The sequence below is a fragment of the Lissotriton vulgaris genome, chromosome 1_1, assembly GCF_964263255.1.
Source record: "Lissotriton vulgaris chromosome 1_1, aLisVul1.2, whole genome shotgun sequence".
Lineage (NCBI taxonomy): Eukaryota > Metazoa > Chordata > Amphibia > Caudata > Salamandridae > Lissotriton > Lissotriton vulgaris.
Genome location: NC_141685.1, coordinates 279,708,381 through 279,728,391, shown reverse-complemented (window position 1 = coordinate 279,728,391; position 20,011 = coordinate 279,708,381). Strand labels below are relative to the sequence as shown.

At 44.6% G+C, this 20,011-nt stretch overlaps 1 protein-coding gene and 3 non-coding genes across 4 annotated transcripts; all 4 read right to left on the bottom strand.

Moving 5' to 3' along the window:
• Positions 1-1,327: 1,327 nt before the first annotated feature.
• RPS8 (ribosomal protein S8) lies at positions 1,328-19,133 on the bottom strand. Its single transcript, XM_086952309.1, has 6 exons — positions 19,043-19,133; positions 17,351-17,457; positions 17,001-17,100; positions 14,488-14,663; positions 1,766-1,895; positions 1,328-1,480 (listed from the first exon to the last, which is right to left on the bottom strand). The coding sequence occupies exons 1-6, from the start codon at positions 19,044-19,046 to the stop codon at positions 1,371-1,373; spliced, it is 627 nt and encodes a 208-aa protein (XP_086808435.1). The 5' UTR covers positions 19,047-19,133; the 3' UTR covers positions 1,328-1,370.
• LOC147746975 (small nucleolar RNA SNORD38) lies at positions 1,610-1,678 on the bottom strand. Its single transcript, XR_015300157.1, has one exon. It is a non-coding gene; the product is annotated as a small nucleolar RNA SNORD38 (small nucleolar RNA).
• On the bottom strand, positions 13,698-13,834 carry LOC147746974 (small nucleolar RNA SNORA35). The gene has a single exon (XR_015300306.1). It is a non-coding gene; the product is annotated as a small nucleolar RNA SNORA35 (small nucleolar RNA).
• On the bottom strand, positions 17,179-17,282 carry LOC147746973 (small nucleolar RNA SNORD46). The gene has a single exon (XR_015300167.1). It is a non-coding gene; the product is annotated as a small nucleolar RNA SNORD46 (small nucleolar RNA).
• Positions 19,134-20,011: the final 878 nt, after the last annotated feature.

Below are 20,011 nucleotides of genomic sequence, written 5' to 3'. Positions count from 1 at the left end.
CAAACTAAAGATAATCTAACAGCAGCAGAGGAAAATGTAATAAAAGTGAAACGAGGGGGTGATATAAAGGAAGCACAAAGGTAACATTGGCAAGAGCAGATTTACGCAAAGGCGGCAGTAGGAAAGTAAGTTCCTTGGAAAGAACATACAAGTGCAGCAAATAGGTTGGCCACCATCTGGCAGTAAGAGCAAGGCAGAAGGGTAAAATAATGAGAAGTCCAGGACCCAGTTCTTGGGGCAGTCCAGATACAAATTAAATTTAAGGGAGGCATTTTACCAAACCTTATATACCGAAAAAAATCAGGGACTGCCCATGGCAAATTGGAGAATTCCTTGAAACTGTGCCTGCAAGTAGCTCTTCTAGCGATTCTTACCCATCTAAAAATCTATTATGGGAAGAGATCTTCTTGCAATTTCTAGTCTCCCCCTCTGGTAAAGCGGCAGGTGTGGATGCAATCCCTTCAGAATGGATGACACGTTACCAACAGCCCCTAGACTTTCTTTGGTCCAGGATAGTCTGCGAGGGTCAAGGTAAAATAAGTGAGATACCTGCCATGAGCATGCGGGGCTAAGGTGGGTTAGGGTAAATCAATGAGACTTTGAGCTGTAAATTGTGGGCATTGCCAAGGAGCTTATGTTGGCCCTGCCTGCAGGACCTACTGACATCAGAACCCGATCAGGACTCCTCAGAATAAGACCTCCACATTTATAGTGAGGACTATTGGGAATGGTCGATCATATGGTATAACCGGGTCTGGTAGGATAGTGAGCTGGTACAAGTCAGACTGAAGCAATGCACCACTACACTTAAATCTCAGTCTTTTCGACTGTGGCCATATCCAGTAACCCACCAAACCAGACTGCCCAGACCTGATCTGTTGCCCATGACCAAGTTAGCTCAGCATTCACCATCTCCTTTACAATTTTCAACACCCTGTTGCTCTTTGTTGCTCAGTCTGCAGTGGCATACCCATGCCATTAAACAGGTGTGCCGTGTTTGTACTTCGCTCAATAACTCTTCACACTGGGGTGGATGGAGAAAATTGGTAGGTGCCCAAGACCAGAAGTATGCCATGACACTAGTTGTGCCAAGGTACAGTGCTGGTAGTGTCAAACAATGCAATCGCTGCCAAGGCCTGTTCATTGTCTTTCCACATGCAAAAGGACCTGCAAACATTTGTACTCATGCTACCTAATGCGTCATGCTGAAATGTCTGCAAAATGAGATACTAACCTAAAGGATGCAGAGGAAAAATGATGCACATCATAAAGCGGAGCTATGCCAGAAACCTTGATAGTGGAGCTCCACAAAAGACAGGACACCATGTTCAAACACAAGTTTATTGATGTCATGTTGTAGACCTGGACATTTATTTGCCTTTCTTTGCTTTGATCTTTCTCAGGTAGAACTCCAACTCTTTGCCTTCCAAGACATAACCATCTGCCCGACCACACTGACCCGGTCTGGAAGCTATACAGGCTGCAGAAAAAAAAGTGGAAATCAGTTCAGTACTACAGTCTTGAAAGGAAAGAACTGCACTTACATATCCCCCCCCATTAAAGATTAACTGCCACATGGGAAGCACAGACCATGCATTCTATACAAGCCTTCATCAGATTTCCTACTGTCCTCACTTAAAATTCAGTAGCAGAACTGGACAAAGATATCATCACGAGAAGACACCAGGTCATGCAGCACAGCAGCAAAACACTTCCCACCTCAAGAATCTCTTCCAACACACCCATGTACTTAGGCCAAACTCACCAAGAAGCTTTCCCTGCTGGAACTGCTCTTCAAGTAGAGTGCTGATCTTCGCTGTCTTTTTTCGCTCTTCATATTTCTTCATGATCTTCTTAGATCTCTTTTTGTTGAGGATCTCCTCCTCTTCAGGAGTCTGCCGAAAAGGAAACATTTGTGATGAGACACTAGGCATGTCGCTTTCAAGCAGTTTGCGAATTTAATTAGTTGTGCTACACATGGGATGATCCAATCCATCTTCTACCCTAGCTGGAGAATATGGGGAAGCCGTTTGAGGTTTGTGTGCACTACAGTGGCACCCAAGAGCAGGTTTATAGGAAATAATGGTCATCCCAAGCAGAAAGAAAGGGGTCCACAAGTAATCAGCAGAAATTGTTAATACATGGTTTACTTTTAAAAGAAAAGTTTCTCCATACAGACACCGCACACAGTGAACTCTAAACAAGTTTCAAGTACAGACACTAACCAATCACCCGTTCTGGCATACTAGATTAGACCCAGGGTCAGCGGACTCAATAATTCTCGCCTCGGTGCCTACTCTAACTAGGGATCACTCGGCAACTCTGGGCATTAGCTTGCCTCATCCACAACGGCCCCCCACAAACGCCGGGGATGCCTGGTTTCACCTTGGAGGTACCCAGGAGGGATCATCTCACATGGAAAGCCAGGACGGGTTCCCCAGCGGTCTATAGCGCCAGGGCGCCTCCGGGCAGCAGTGCGCTTTACAAGACATTTACATTATGGGTCTATTTTAAATTTGCAAACATTGCCTCCACAATTCTCATACTTTTTCAAGTTTGTTCTATATATACACGTTTCGTTATGGTTGTAACAAGGAGGCTCTATTTTTCCTTGCAACCATTCAATTAAGTGAAGACTTTAAAAGATATTACAATAGAAAATTTATAGCCACAACGGACAGTCTAATAGGAAAAGCAACTTCGAGGTAGCACCACTATCCTCGGAAACCTGCAGATACCATGTTGTGCCATATGCAAGGCAGCCCAGATTTGCATCGATAGCTATTTCAAGCAGAGGATGTAAATAATCTAGAAAGATAGGGTAGCTAATCAGAGTACACTTCATACCAACCCAGAGCCAAACAGTCCAACTGATCTGTTTTGCTTTAACACCTTCGCCGATGGGCTAATTCTCACGCTGGCGCTGTGCTCATGACGAGCTGAGCTCTTTATGACCACGTCCGATTCTCTGAACGCTCAGCACAGTGGGGGGAATTAGCCCCGCGTGAGCGCCGCGCCGGTCATGAAGAGCTCAGCTCGTCATAAGCACAGCGCCACCGTGCCTCATGACTAGCTGAGCTCATGAGCACAGAAGGAGTTAATGTACACAGTACTGATTTAGCCACATGAAGGGTGATATGAAGACTAATTTAGGGAATGCTGGAATACTTTAATCTGGCGGTAGCTGGAGGAATTCACGGTCTTCTGGCCAATGGTGTAGGTAATAGAATCCTGAAAGGGGTCCAAAAAGCTAAATTGAAGTTTTTTTAATTTCAAAGTATATCGAGTTTTCCATATAGGTACATTCGCTTTACTGTTACAGGGTACTGGGGTCAAGCTTGGGTGATGTCATGGTTACAGGTAGGTGATACACATGTTAGACTGTACCCCATTCCAATATCTTGTTAGAAGATTAAGGACAGCTGATAGATGGAAAGGGAAGGAGAGGAAAGCTCCAAGAAGACTCAGTGGCCTATGCTAGGGGTTGTTTAGTTTTGCATACAGCCCCTTCCCCCCCGCAAGCTAACAGGGGTTCATAGGGATCCAGATACTCATCCAGCCGTTTCCACATCCCCCAGTGGCTGGCCCCCAGGGTGAGTTTTGCAGTGGGATGCTATCAGCGCCCCGAGGTGTCACACAATTGAGCCACCCCCTGAAACAAGTCTTTGCTGTGTCCTTACAGTTGGACAGCACCATCTTCACTGCCGAGGTCAAAAGGAGGTCAAGCAGGTATCATGTTGGGAGTCAAGTTCTGTGGTAATAAATGCGGTGATAAGGGTAGAGAACTGTTTTCATTTAAGCGTTGGGGTGCACACTGAAACCAAAGATTTTCCCCCAGAAGGTTTTCACTTGGGGGCAGTAAAAGATGAGGTGGGTTAGATCTCTCGTATCGCTGTCGCAGTTCCAGAAAATGTTTTCCCCGAGGCCTAGCGCGGCTAGCCGTGCTAGGGTCCAGTATGTCTTGTGAAGTGCCAAACTTTAGTCTGGGATAGTACTGGGGAGATGGTTATGTGAGGGGGAGGCCCAGAGTTGAGCCAGGTCCTGTTCGCTTAGTGGGGGTGTGGTGTTTCATCATTATTTTGTGGCACTTGGCCGTAGGAGTTTATACAGATTTGACACCCGATGGCCTATTCTGTTAAGTTTTGTCATATTGGATAATTGATGGGAGTGTGGTGTGTTAGTTTGGTTTTTGTGAGCACTTCTGATTTTTAGGAAATTCTAGAACTCGAAGTCTGGTAGTCCAGGTCTGCCTTTTACTGTAGTGAAGTTAATAGGGTTGCCCCCCTCCTCCAGTTCTGCTGGGTAGGAGAGGCCTTTCATTTTCCATGCGTTCATGGATAGGCATTTTCCCTTGTATATAATCTTGCTGTTGGCACACGGACTCCCATTTCGAGTTCTTTAAACAGACCTCCAGTTTCTTCTCTATCTTGAGTAGGGCGATTTTTGTGTTTTTTTTTAATATTGGGCTACAGGCGTGCGTATGTTTATTACCCGTTAGTAGTATCAATGGGTTTTGGTTTATGGCGGCTCGCTGGATTGTTAGCCATGCTGGTGTGTACCCTTGGAGGGAGGGATGGGAGGGGGGAGTGACGGGAGGGGGGAGTGACAACCAGTAAGCTCCCTGCTTTGCTAGGAAAGCAGTTTGAAAGGTTCTGTAGTCTGCTAAGTTTAGCCATCCCAGCTTTTTGTCTAGTCTTAGTTTTTTAATATTCATATGCGCTTTTTCCCCTCGCCATAGGAATTTGTTAATCTGGTTATCTAGTTTGCGGTGGAAATACTGAGTAGGAGTGGTAGCATGCTCAGCAGGTAATTAATCATTGGGGTGATCTGGATAGATTCTATTCTGCCCCACCAGCTTATGAACTTGGAGGACCAGGACTCCGAGAGTCTGTTTTTCCTAGCGTTAGCTTCTATTGTGGATCTAAGGTTGTTCCTGATTTGGATCCCTAGGTATTTGATGAAACCAGTTTGCCAGGCCCGGCCTCCCTAGGGTGTCTCTGGTGGTATGGATGTTGAGGGGTTTTGACAAGTTTTACTAACATTGTGTCCAGGCCACAACACTCCCAAACATGATCTAAAGGAGATGGGCAGCTTGCATACAATAAGGAATCCTGGCATCCAGGAAAACGTTGAGAAGTGCGCCAGGGGATGCTTTCACTGTGTTGCAAGCACTACTTCTAAATCAGCTCGCATGCAAACAAGGTTTGGTACACCACAGAAACAGTGACAAACTGGATTGTCAAGAGGAAACTAAAAAGCCACTGAGTCATGAGCGTGCTTATTAGCAGCGAAATATATTTCAGTGTTAGAGGAGCTTAATACGAAGGAGCAATTGGTCAGCCATCTAATGACGAATAGCTGCGAGAGACTTTGGATTGAAGGAGCGATACCTGGAAAGGAGAAAAGGTGGACCGTCAAAGAGGCAGAACCAATTCGGTTCTTGTCTGATCTCTAGTATCTCAAACCAGGAGCAATGCACATTGCTACAATAGGGAGTGGTTTTGCTGGAGAACAGTTTGAAAGCCAGATAGAGATGGTATATCATGTGTTGAGTAGTATCCCTAGTTTTTAGGTTGAGCCTGAGGGAGCGTACAAGCTGCCCGTACGAGACTGGTGTTCCAAAATGGCTTGGGCACGCCCATGGTTTAGCATTTGTTTGTACTGGTCACTCCTGCCTTTTAGTTTTTGAAAGCACCTGCCATTCCCTTTTCTTTTGGTAATACAAGGACCAAACCCTGATCAAGTTTAAGGTCCTTCCACTGTCCAGTACCCTCTCCCCAGCTAATCCAGTTTCTTCTTCCCCACCTGTTTACTGCCCACCCTTCCAACTGACAAGTTGGAAGCGCTAGCCACTTCATGTTGCTTTTTAAACTGTCTTGTTATCCACCGACCTGCACCCCACGTCTTACCCACACGATTGCCAAGCCAATAGCTTGCCCATCAGCAAGATGTATTGACCATCCCATCAAGATCAACAAGGAAAAAAAAAAAAGCATAGGACGGCAGTCACTGCACTTGGGTTTCTAATAAATCAGGAGCTTGGAGGGCGAAGACCCAGAGATGGGGAGTGTGGCCAAGAGAGGACACGTGGTGCAAAGGGTAAGTAAATGGGTACAAATGAAGGGTTTTCATTTTTGAGAGGCAGATCATTTTGAATTGTTAAACAAAGGTTGTGTGTACAGGGTTTGAAAAATCGACTCTCCCACACATTGTTGAGCAAGATTTATTCAGGCCGAGCTATATTTAGGAACCAGCCGCCCTTTGTTGAGTTGAAATTCCTTTAACTCCAGAGAAGATTAACTTTTGACCTCTATCTCCGAAAGCAGAGCAAATGTGACCGGATAAGATTTAAAGACATCTTTATTACTCACAGTTAAAGAGCAAAAAAAATGCCATTAGATCTGGTTAGTTTATCACATTTGCTGCCTTTTTCAGAGACAAAGGTCAAACATCAGCTTATCTTATTACTTTTATTTTTCTGTGACTTAAGTTAGAGGATTTTGCAAAATGAACTGTGCAAAGCATGTTAAATGAAAGGCTGTAAGATGTCAGGCGTTTTTCTAACAGCGAAATAGCTAAGTGAACTGTTCAAAGATTTCATATATATTTCGCTAGTTATAATAACCCATTTTTAGGTCTCGCCTGAGCCCATGCCCTTGCGCAGGCGAGATTATAGTAAGGGGAAAAGAACAGTCTACCAAAACGGCGGATTAGACAGTTCATCTGATTTATGCATGTGCACAAACCAGCCACGTCACACACAACCATTTGTCTGAGCCTCGCATCAGACTACAAAGGCTGCCACTCTCCTGCATCAGACTTCAAAGGAATACACTCCCGCTCAATGCCGAGAGCTTGTTTTGCTTGCTACTCCTTGCCCTCTTGTCTCCGCCTGCTCTCCTGTGTGCTTGCATCTTCCTTCCTTGGCCCTGGGTGTTTACCGTGTTCTCTCATTCAGTGCCTTCAACCCTGTATTTGATTGCTGTCCCAGCCCTCGCTGCCTCTATTATACACTCTCCCTGTGTTTTCCTGTTTCCCCTTGCTTTTTCCTGGCTCCATCATTCCTTGCTTTGATAAAATGAACACGATTTGTAGCACTCAACCCTGCGTGTTCTTAGCTTCAGTCTGTGCTGCTGCACCACATCACTCAGCCCCAACCACATCACTGTCCTTGCTTGCTACCAATAAGCATTGCCATAGCCAATAGGACTCGCATTAGAAAAGTGTAAGCTATTGGCTTTGTGAACAATGCTATTGATTTATTTATTTTCAAAACACATTAAAAAAATCTGTCATTTTTACAATACCAATAGCACACACTTTCCTAATGCGAGACCTACAATACCAATAGCTCACACTTTCCTAATGCGAGACCTATTGCATTGCCAATGCTTGCGGTAAAAAAAAATTGTTTAAGATCAAAACAAATTAAAACACTTTACTTGATGGTGTGCAAGTTTTAAATATTTTTGCTGAAACCCAAATTCTAAAAATTGTTAATGGGCTATTATCAGCAAAATGACATGTTAGTGTAAATGTTGTGGCAATTCAATGGAAAATGGGCTATTTGTAAACGACAATGCACTACCACATTATGCTCTGGAAATATATTTATGAAAAGTGAGTTTTTAAACCGGAATTGGAAATTACTGCTCCTGCCCAGATGACGATGCTATTAGTGAATTAAGAGGCAAGCCAGGAATGTGTACCCTGTAACTGGGCTCAATTGGTTATACATGGAGCAAACATTTAGTCTAGTAAATAAAAACTTTAGTACAGCACAAATAATGAACTTGCATATTTGAAGGTGCTCTCATATGTGATAAAGAAAAAGGTGGCTCCACAAGACATAAAATGTGCCTAGGCTCACAATGAGACCTGTTCACGGGTCAAGTACATTACAGTTAGGTAAAAAAGATTACCAAAGTTACTAGTCCTGCAGGTCTAGTAACATGATTGAGCCCTGGTGCGTGTCTATATAAAGAATGATACGGCTGGATTGGCCAAAAGTAACAAATTAAAATTATATTTTGGAAACTCCGGCAGACAACTACATGGCAAAGTGATGCCTGGAAGATATCAAGACGTCATGATCTATGTTCTCACCACCTCTCCTCAAAGATGAATAACTTGTCAGGGATTGGAAGTAGCTAGATTTCACAATGTTCTACAACATTCCACTTTTGCACCGAGCATACATTCATGTGTACAGCAATTTTTGAGCAGGGGTTTGGGTTTCTTTTAGTGACACGTGGTGGCAGATCTGTTAAAGACTGCATGGTCAATAGAGGCTGGATTAGCGCTAGGTGTTGCGCATGAAATTTACAGAGAATTTCAAGCAGTTAACTCCGGGTAGAAAGGGAGTCAATATTCAGACTAAAGTAGTGTGAAATTGGAAGAGAAGGATTTAGTATTTCGAGATACAGGATCAAGACACTTGAAGGGGTAGTGGATATTAGGGCTTGTAAGATTAAATCAATGTCGAAGGGCCAATAACTCCAAACAGGTGGTAAACGGCGACAAGGAGCACTCAAAAAGGACGGAATACAACTGCAGTTCGGAGGATGGTAAAGGTTCAGATGTGGAAACCGTTTCAACAGATACAAAAGGAAGCGGTTCAGGCCAACTTTTCAGATGTAAGTGTAGATCGTAGTCTAATGGACAGCTAGTGCAACAGTGTTGGGCTCCTCTATGATTAAGTGAAAGAGGTCAAGTTTAATAGAGAGATAAGCGGCAAAAGGTCAACATGGGTAGGTTACATATTGAGAGTGAACCACAGACAAAGACTATGAAAGGAGCCATGGGGGGAAACATTTTGGCATGTTGGGTCTTCCCACAATAATGAAAATCATGACTGTACCCTCCCACTCTACTATGCTGTAATGGAATGTAAAGGGGAGTTCTAATCGAACGCAAAAGTGAAGTTAGAACGTTCACTTGACAGTGTCAGCATCAATATCTTGTACTCCGAATAAATATATACAGAGGCCCTATTGCTTGTGAGTCTTTACTTGAGGGCTGCTACAAGTCCACCCAACACCAGCCCACAACTAGCGTTCTTGGACGATAGCTGCTTTCCATTTGCGTCTGTTACCACTGGTAACAGTCTTCTAATAACCAGTGGTATCTATCCTTATTAGAGCAGCCAGCACAAACGCTGCACCCACTATCTTACTCTGATCAGTGGGGAGGAGAGTGTGTCTCTTGGAAGCTGGATTTACTTTTAGTGAGACAGCGAGGCAGGGACAGCTACAGCTTGCCCCATCAACTTTAGTAGATACATTAGGGAGTTATTGAGTCCTAGAACGATGTGGCTGCGGAACCTAGGGATAATCTCATGGATATCTACTAAGACTCCGGCCAAGAATGGTTGTATCATGGAGCAGTGCAAAGGAAGATGTGCAAGTGTCAGTCAGTCCACAATGTTTCTTATATGTCGCACCCCCGTCCTGCTCCCACTTAACTACCCTTGTCAGTGTATAGTACCAATAACGTGCAATCTTGATAATACTTTCTTTACCCAACGTCCTGCATGCAGAAGAACAGGCTCTATGCCAAATGTCGCCCCATTCTTAAGCTGCAACGGTGCGTTCACGTTTAGGTTCCCAGTGTTGTTGCGCTGCTGATGGAGGCCACCAGTAGGGCGTTTAAGAACTTCTATGTCAGAGGAGCTATTTTTCAAAGGAGGTCAGGGTCAGCTCGCAGAGTTAATGTGAAGCTGTAGGAGCCAGTGTATTGCCACCAGGCACTGGACAAGAGATCGTAAATTAGACTGGTTGCTTTCTGAAGTTTGCCTTGGCGGCAGGAGTATCTGTAGGTCCAAATATCCCACACCTCGGGCTGCCGTGTGGAAGAGCTATTCCAAATTAGCTTTGTCAGCCTTGGGATGAGACTTCGTAAAGTTAATTTTGAAGCTAGAGGCTCGTCCAAAGGCCTCTATCCGCATCATAGGGGGCAAGGAAGGGAAAGGCCTGATCAGCACTATAATCACGTCATCAGCATAGAGTGCTAATTTGCGTTCCCTGCAAACCCCCCCAAACACCTCTACTCACCCATCTACAAGCGGTCAGTGTTCCTATGCATTTGTTTGGCAAAGGGTTCCATATAGAGGTCAAACACAGAGGGGGTAGGGCCCTGCTGAGTGCCCCTAGCAAGGTCAAAAGGCTGCGACATCAGCCCACAACGGCCACCCTACGTAGAGCATAACTGCACTAAATCATGTGGCTAAGTCACAGGCCAAGGCCCATTTTAGTTAGTACAAGTCGAAGGTATGGCCAGTGGATCCGGTCAAATGCTTTTTTGATGTCAACAGAAAGTATATAGGTTTGAGGAAGAAGTGTAGGAGAGTAGGGTCTGCAATCCTATGATCACCCCAGATTTTTGCTTCACTGGTTTACGACTTCTCTGGCTGTGGGCCTGCTAATCAGACCCACAGCCTTGCTGTTCTCACTAAATTGACACGTGTACCCTAGGTGCATTTACCAATTGGTACTGGGCCACCTTATCAGACCCTGTAACTCGGGGCATAGGTGTACCCAGGGCCTACCAGGGGCTGCAGCATGCATTATGCCACCCCTGGATGGCCATCTAAATCTGACACAACTGGCTGCACGACAGCTGGGGCAAAGTGGTGTAAGCACCCTTTGCTGTAGATATAGTATACCTATATCTAACCCTAAAATGGACACATGTATTCCTATCAGTCACTCCTATGGCAGGCCTTAACAATCCTGAAGGCAGAGTGCTTGGAATTATGTGAGATGGTGCTCTGGCATGAGCTGAGCCCGACTGCAGCTTGCGGAACCAAGTCCTGATAGCTGTTCTATGATAGCGCGTACCATTTACTCTTAAGTGCATTATAATCCTCGCAGTTATTTGCCAACTCTGGTATCGCTTTATCAAAACATGTCGAGTAAGGTGTCATACGAATTGGAATACTAACCCCTCGCCAACTCTGGCGACGGGGTTAGCATTCCACCCTTCTAGAGGGACACGACATGTATGTAACTGTGAACCCCGGTTAAAGTTAACTCAAGCCTCAGCATCACAGAATGGATGCTGCCACCACAGACACAAGTCTGACCCCCTGCAGCTGGGAGTTCTTCCAGTGAGGGGAGCTTGGACAAAGGGTTTCCTGTCAGGGGCGGTGCTAGCACCATCCCAGACAGGGTTCTGTGTATCCTAGGTAGGCAGGGCTGAATAGGAAGGTGACTGCAAGTGGCACCCCAGTGCTCACTGTGCATCTGCCAGTTTGAACCAGTTCCAGGGGCACACCAGCCCCTGAGCTGGGGAAAGTCCGGCATGGGAGAGGGGTGTTACCACCCCCCTTCCTGGTCCCACCCATTGGCAGGACCTAGTCCCCTTCCAAATTAGATCTTTGAATCCTGAAACTACTTTCTACGAAAGGAACTCAAGACTTCTTCCTAAGATTTCTCCCTTGTGACTAAGGAGTAGCCACCCTGCATCTGCGGGCACCAACGAACACTGCGGTTTGCTGCACGTCCTTCCTCCGGAACCAGCACGACGAGACCCTGCTTCCCCAGCACCTCTGACCTCTACCTACATCAGCCCAGCTGAGATTCGTGGGTGTGATGAGACCGAGGGACCGGCCATCTTCAGAACTGCACGACGCTTATCCAGCACGACCGCCGAGGGATCCTCGAGGGAGTGCTTTGGGGTTTGAGAAGCCCTAACCCTGAGCAGCTCCAGCACCGAAGTCCAGCCCCCCAGCATCCACGAGATCTGCGTGGGGCCCTTCTGCTCTTTGCTGCTCACCGCGTTGTCCGGCCACTTGCCTGCTGGCTTGTAGCCCTCTTGACGACGAACGACGATACTTCCATTGCTGGTCTGGTTGCTCCAGACTGGCCCTTGCTCCCCTCCAACAGAGGAGCACCCCGGACCCTCCCGGTCCACTCCAGACGCCATTTTGAGTCCACCGCATGGGCTTGCATTTGCCAAGAGTTGTTGCCCCAATCCTGGGTCCAGCATCGCCGACAGCAGATACCTTCGTGGGACAGCTCGCACCTCCATCCTGGTCGCCGACAACGCCTCCTGGTCCGAGAGACTGCAGAGCCCAGCGTCGCCCACTCACCTGGTCGAGGTGACTCCATCCTGTGCCATCCTGGTGCCCATCTAATCACTGGCTAGTGATTCAGAACGTCTATAAGGTTGACTTACAACCAATCAATAAGGGTTGTTTGGACTGATACATAGTGATCACTACATATCAGGCCAACTTCTCACAAGAAGGGCCAGGGAAACTTGCGCCAAATAAGATTCAGTGCTCCAAATCCAGGGTTTTAGCTGCGTTTAGAGTGGAATAGAAGTGCTTAAAGGCCTGAACTGTGTGCTCATCTTAGTCGAATCTACTAAACTGGGAATTCATGTTAGACAGCCCGAGCTCGAAGTCTATGCGTCAGAGTGGCCCGCCTTGCTGCCCTGGACATAATATTTCTGCTTCATGCCCAGAAATGAGTATTCAGCTTTATCAATGTCAAGGGCTTTGAGTTGCATGCGGGCTGCTGTGCTTTCAAGGGAACCTGTTCACTTATGCACTTTCTCCAAGTCCCTGACCCTCCAGCTGTGATACACTTTTTAACACATGTTCCAGCTTCCAGGAACAAAGTAAGTAGCTGACTTATAAACATTCAAGTTACTTTAAAAGTGGAGAAGTGTGGCTCAATGGTTAGAGCGGCAGACCCTGATGCAGAGGTCTAGCACGGGACCAGGGTTCAATTCCCCGCCTCGGCGGGTCTTGGGCTCAAGATTCCACAGACCTGATAATTCTCGCCTCGGTGCCTATTCCAATCATGGAGTCCCACTCTGCAACTCTAGGCAATAGCTTGCTTAATCTCCACAACGGCCCCCACAACGCTAAGGATGCCTGGACTCCACCTTGGGGGTGCCCAGGAGTGGACGCCTCACAGGGAAAAGCCAGGATGGGTTCCACAGAGGTATTCGTACAAGCGCCTTGAGACCCTTGCGGGTGAGTAGTGCACTATACAAGTATCAATTTACATTTTAAAAGGTGATGTTAGACTAGCCGCAGTCTAGTTCGGCTGGAGTTTCTCGCACCATCACTGCAATACGCGGAAACCCTTTTTGACTTAATTATTTCGATGGAAGTTTTTTTAGGAGTCGTGCGCATGTCAATATGGTCTCTTCATTGCAGCATAGCACAGCGAGTAGTTTGATTACCTGCCAGGAAAGCAATGGTATATGTAACGAGGCATAACTACTGCAGTTTACCATATTGTGCCACAAGGAATCCTTGTGCAACACAAACAGGAGTTGCAACAGTTCACCATTTGCAAAGCCATCGTCTCCCAGGTCCTATTTGGAATGACAGTACCTCTAAAATTAGGAGGTAGAGTAAAACCAAACTTTAGGTGCTCGAAGCACGTAATGGGTAGACTTCAACCTTAACATAGTCACTGTGACGAGACCAAAAACAATGCTTCCAGACGTAACAGTTGTTGCATGCCGACACTGGGCAGAAACTTTTTTTTTTTTTTTTTAAGATCAATGGGGTTTGCACATGCCACACTGATCAAGATACAGTTTCAGCACGCACAGAGACTACTACCAGTAAAACAAATGGCAAGAGGTTTTGTTACAAACTATCAAGCTACAACTTAGAACTTTGCCATGACAGGACTATTAAGACCTTTCAGAACCTTGCAGGGTTAAATAAATTGGAGTGTACCCACCCTTCGGAAGAGGCAGGCTACAAGGCAAAAGCCTGCCCTTTCTGCAAGATGGGGGTTAATCTAGCACTACAATAAATGACTATCCCGAGTCACAAGAAAGACCAAGGAAGCATTTAGAAGTGCATAAAAGACACAAATAGAATTCCAGTTCTGTTTGCGAATATGTTAAATTAAAATAGGTCTCCTTTAACAGAGGAAGGGTTAATCTGCATGCCCACAACCTCACAAAAACATGGCTACCAGGGATGAACACAATTAGATACACATATGCAATCAGTAGGTCAATGTAGAAAGGAAATATTTATTATTTTGAATATATTGCAACATGCATTCCTCAATCATTTGCCCTGAAATCGTTAAAAGCTATAACTACTCGAAAACCACAGTGCATAACTTCCACACATTAACACCTTGGCTGCTAGGCGTTTCCCCCCCCCCCGTGCTGGAAATTGCTCTTAGTATGTATTCATGACGAGCTCAGCTCGTCATCAGCACAGCTCAACTGTGCATCATGACGAGCTGAGCTCGTCATCAGCATCGAAAGGGTTAACAAATAAAGCTTCAACTGTCCAAAGCTTCAACTGTCTAAAGAAATGTGTACAAATTCAGGGTACTGCCCAACCATCAGCAACAAGTTACGTCTACCAAGTACTTGGAGTGCTATTGCAATGGTTGATTGTACAATGCAAAAGCGATGGCACCATACCACCACCAGTATCTGCTTTTCAAGTTTGATGCAATGTAGTTGCCAAACCAGTCCCACCCTAACGGTACATACCAGCTTAGCTCCTTTCTTGCGTCCAAGCGGCAAGGCAAAGTGGGCCTCATACCACTGCCTGTAAGGAGTGCTGTCGATCAGGACGATGCAGTTTTTCACCAGGGTCTTCGTTCGAACCAGTTCATTGTTGGAGGCATTGTAGACAACATCAATGATCCTAGTCTTGCGGGTGCAGCCTTTCGGTAAATAAAGAACGAGTTAGACCAATGAGACCCAGTATTCGATTGTACTGCATACTGACTAATTTAATGCTAGCCAGCATACCAACTGCAAGACCATACAATAAAGCAGTAGTTCAACAACATGCATGTCACTGAAGTGCAGCACAGTTTAACATCACTCTTCCGCAAGTGACGTTTGCAACAGCTCTCAGCTTTCCATCAACAGCGTGGATCGCCCAAGACAATCCAACTCTTTCGTACGAGACCATTCACACTTCCATGGCAACATCTAAAATAAAAAGTAGCCAAACATGTCTATTGGTTAACAGTAAAGGTACAAGGCCACAGTCCTCCCAAAAGTTGCATGGAAGAGTGCAGAGGCCATGACTTTAAATAAAAAAAAAAGTTCCACAACCGTAAAACTTGGTGTGGTATTAATCCTAGGGTATTGGCGCTTATCGGTGGAGTTCTCACACATATATTTGGTAAAGAAATCCCTATTTGGGACGGTGCTGAAAGGTATAGAGAACCACCGAACTCTATATAAAACTTGAGCCTACACTCAATAATAAATTACACTCCCCAGCACACGTCCAATTTGCATCAAGGTTTCCCTATTGTAGTAGAAGACAGTTCAAATAAAATTGTTCCAACAGGTAAATAATTCCCTGAAGAATCCAAAAGGTTGTTAGTTGTTTTTTTCCCATCACTTTTCAGTATGCAACAGTTACATACTGAACTCAGAAGCAATGCGAGCGACGCTCGAATACCAGGAGATACAGGTAAGAACTGGAACCCCAATGTGTGTCAGAATTATCACCACATTTCAAAAAAGCGGATGTGAAGCATTAGACTTTAGGAAATCGCAGGACAGACTGCAATATTCTGTTGGCGGTTGTGACTATCAAAGACGAAAAGTGATTGAATAAAACAACCAACAACCTTTCGGATTCTTCACCTGTTTGAATAGTATTTAGGGAAACCTTGATGAAAATTTGACGTGTGCTGGGGAGTGTGATAACTTCCCGAAGGGGGCAGACCAAACCGTATTTGAATGTATACAGATTAAACCAGGAAAAACTCAGCTGTCTAAATATTAGACCACCACACTAAAGTAACCCGTCAAGCAAGGGCCAGTGGGATATGGCACACGGTGTACCATGTGACCAAATTAAACATGGACACTTTCGCATTTAAAAACTAGATAGACTAGACTGCGATGGCCCCTTTCCATGAGGCATTTGCAATATTTTGGCCTCTGTCTAGAGACAGAGTGGGTGACAAGCAATTGGTTGGAATGCTACCTCAAGCGATTGCAATGGGTTAGAGCAAGTACTCATACCATCACTTTTTGGGTGTGTGCTTGCCAGTAGTATGCCTGGAAACATGTCTGGCACAGATTTCTAAGCCTACTACTGCCAATTATTGCAAATTCCAAAAAGTAGAACAATTACACCCATTAAAGGATCACTTCTCCAGGTGTAGATTACTATGTGGCAAAGCAGTCACTATATGGAACAGACTCACAAAGGTAGAGTACACTTTTGCATAGTTTACACTTTTGGGTTAATTTAATCCAAAAGTGTAATTTGCATGCCCGAGGGACTAGTCAAGACTGCTTTTTGTAGTACTGCAAAAAGTTGACAAACTGCACTTCTAATATACTACTACAAATCAAAAAATAATGTATCACTTTAGAAGTGCAGTCTGTGAGTAGCATTTGTTAGTAGGCTTGTATGGCTATTGTACTACAAAATGAGCTTCCGAATAGCCCCAGGCCCTTTATGTAAAGCCTAAAGCAGTCATTCGGTTATTCAAGCAGAAACAACCATAAAAGCACAATACAGTTAAAAAAAATAATATAACTTGTTATACACATGATAAAAGTTCAAACCACGTATAAAAACGTGTTAAAATCATAATCACAATTAAGCGGATGTACTAATGATAACAGTAATAACAGTACTAAGTGATTAACCCTCCATACTATTTCAGAATTTTAGGGCAGATTTCAAAAAGCCGATTACAAATAAGGTACTTTCGGGGTTTAACAATTGCAGGTAACAGTGCTGGTCTAACCAGGAACACAAAGCTATGGGATTTACAGATACATTTGACAACTACAACATAAGACACATCACCACCCAATGAAGTCGACATACCATGCATAAAAGGAACTCTATAGCACGCCTCATGGGGAACTCATGGCCCATTCAACAAATGGCCGCAGTCGGGGGAAAGCGGGGGCTCAATAAAAAAACCATATAAACAGACAAATGCCTTTTGAAAAATCAGCATTGTTTAGCAAGCTACCTCTACTTGCCGGAAGTAATCCCGGGCGTAAATACTTACACTCTGAGCCCCAGGAAAAGTTCCCAGCATCCAACCTGAGGGCGCGATACTTCTTGTTACCACCACGGACTCTTACTGTGTGAATACGTCGAGGCCCAATCTACAAAGAAGTAGAGAAATTAGCCCAAACAGAATCCAGAACACAAAGACAGAAAACAGTACAATAATAAATAAGGCAAAGCAATCAGAGTAACTATGACAACCCTATCATTGACAGGTGGATAAAATGCGACCAGAACAGTCTCATTCACCTGTCTAAGGATTAATTTTCATCACGTACACTGCCTTGAGTTTAATATCGACGCGGTCCACCTCCTTCCTAAAAGCCCAGACAAATGGCTATCACCCACCTTTGTGTTGGCAGGAGGGCGCCCCAATTCATACTTCCTTTTTTTGTGGTAGGGCTTCCTTTTGCCTCCAGTTTTGCGGCGCTTGTGCCAGTTGTCCCGTGAGATACCTGGTAAAAGAATACAGTGTTTAACATGAGAAACCACTTATATATAGCAATTCTAGAAATAGCTTGTGCGGTAGAATTTAACAGTTTAGCCTATGCCATGAACAAGTTATAACACCCTTGAATGAATGCCTGTTCGATTATCTAACTCATGATTATAGTTGATAGATACAATTAGTGTTGATGTCATGCATGATATAACCATTCGGCAAAAACCAGAGTGTTTACTAAATCCCGTCAGTGCAAAAATAGCAGGTATGATCAAAATGGTCTAAACTATAAAATGTTGGGTCATGCAACGCCTAACGGAAGTTATACTATGTCGAAAGCCAAACGAAATATATATATATATATATATATATATATATATATATATATATATATATATATATATATATATATATATATATACATACATACACAAATCAACGTGTCAATGAAGAGTGATAGACATGTCCTCGGCACTTTTTTTAGTCTATGGACACAAATCTGCCCAGGAAGCAATTCAAAGCCGAATTTCGTGTCTGGCCTTTGACCAGATTTACCAGCGTTCTGACCGGGCTACAACAGTCCCAAAATGCGACCCGCATACTAGAAAACATTAACGGTGTAGACAAGAAATAGATTATGCACATCGCAGAAACAATGACATTGCTGGACTACATCACACTCTATATCACGGTCACAACCATAGTTCAGTGTGGGGAAGGCAGGCGAGCGTACATATTATTTGGCAAGAATGACACTTTCACTAGCACTCTTTAATGCCTACCCCAACAACTTCGGTTTAACTGAAAATATATCAGTGACATCAGGGTGACAGGTCGCAACCTACCAAGTGCACTTAAAGGGAATTAACATTCTACAGCCCATTAGAAAGAAATTGTCACGCGAAAATTCAAAGCAGGGAGAGAGCTGAGACACGTGGGCACACTTCTAGGTAGTAAACACAATACATGCATTCTTATGCGCGAAACAAAAAAAGTACCCAGTGTGCGTAAAGATACTCCAGCAATGCTCCGTTTCAGACATTTTCTGATAGTATTATACTTGAAGTGTGCACGTCTCTTTACCCTCTACTATCTGCATTCTGGGGTGCGGGCTTGTGACATCCTCGGTGCCAGCTCACGAACACTGCCGAACCCCACCAGGGCCGAGACTTCGCTAAAGATGCTCGGTTCTTAGCCCTAAACACTCCATTCAGACTGCAGTGACAACCCATAGCAGGCCTTGTGCAGAGTTAGCTCCCCGGACCCCTTCCGACAACGGCGGGCTTCAGGAGATCCTCGGCCCCCAAAAGACCGGTTTAAAAGTTATGCCTCATACAGCAGTCGGCTCGAATGCCTTGTACCATACATTAAGAATCTGAAAGGCCTCTACGATGAGCGCACGTAAGACCCTGAACAGTAGTAGTAGTATCAATCATCGCCTTCTAAACTGAGCAAACACCACCAAAATAAAGTAGATACAGGTCCCGCCGTTCCCCCTAGAATACTCCCTACCCTGCCGTCAACCGGCGAGGAACCGCAAACAGCCAAAAAGGAGGATTGCGATGGATTTCAAACTCAGAAGGACGGCCATTACATACCCATTCTCAGGTGCTGGCTGGAAAGAGGAAACGCAAAGGCTCATGGGTCAGTTTGATAGCTAGCAAATCACGCGAGAGTCTGTTCGCCAAAGATGGCACTCCGAAACAACGCATTCGAGAGGAGTAATATTAGCGGCCATCTTAAAGTAGTAATACTTTCTAAAACCCTGCACACCCCACACAGGCTTAGGTGGGAAAATTACATATCACGAATTACAAAAAAAAGATTGAACTACCTTTATGGCTATTTTGCAAATATTCGGGTTTTTCAAAAAGAAAACACTTTAATAATTATTGAATGTTTTATGGTGTTGCATTTTATTCTCAAAGAATAAACGTCACTTTACAACACCTATTTATAACAGACTATAAAACATATTTATAATAAGGGACGCTGTTTTCAAAAGACACAAACAACTAAGCCTTCTCCAATGGTGAACCGATTGTCTGAAAAAAAGGGCATGGTTTTTTGGAACAGCACAAAACTTTTTAATTTACCCCCTGTTGGGTGCAGTCAATTTTAATAAAGTCGCCGTACACACTGAACTGCCTTGCCCGATGTCATTGTTGTAATTTGTTTCCCGGTCATGTCTTTCAGATAGCCTAATCCGCTATAGATTATGGACAGTTGAAGACAAATGGACAGCAGGCTTCTTGCCACAGGAATCCATCGTTTCCATGTTTGGGACTTTATTCAAGAAATCGGTGCATTTTAGGAGTTTAAATCCTAATCCGGCTGCTTGTCAGCCTTTATTAATTAAAAAGTAGAATTTTCAACAAATCCACAGCCCACATATTTATCCTTGTTAACCACTTGCTTTAAGGAAGTTGCATGTTGGATGAAAAATAGCTACACTCGGAGGAAGAGAATTTCCAAGAGCTCTCTGAAAGATGTAATGAGTTAGCGGTCCAGCAATCCACCCGGTGTGAGCCGGATGTGTCGTTTCCAAGCGCTCGGGCAGCCCGAGG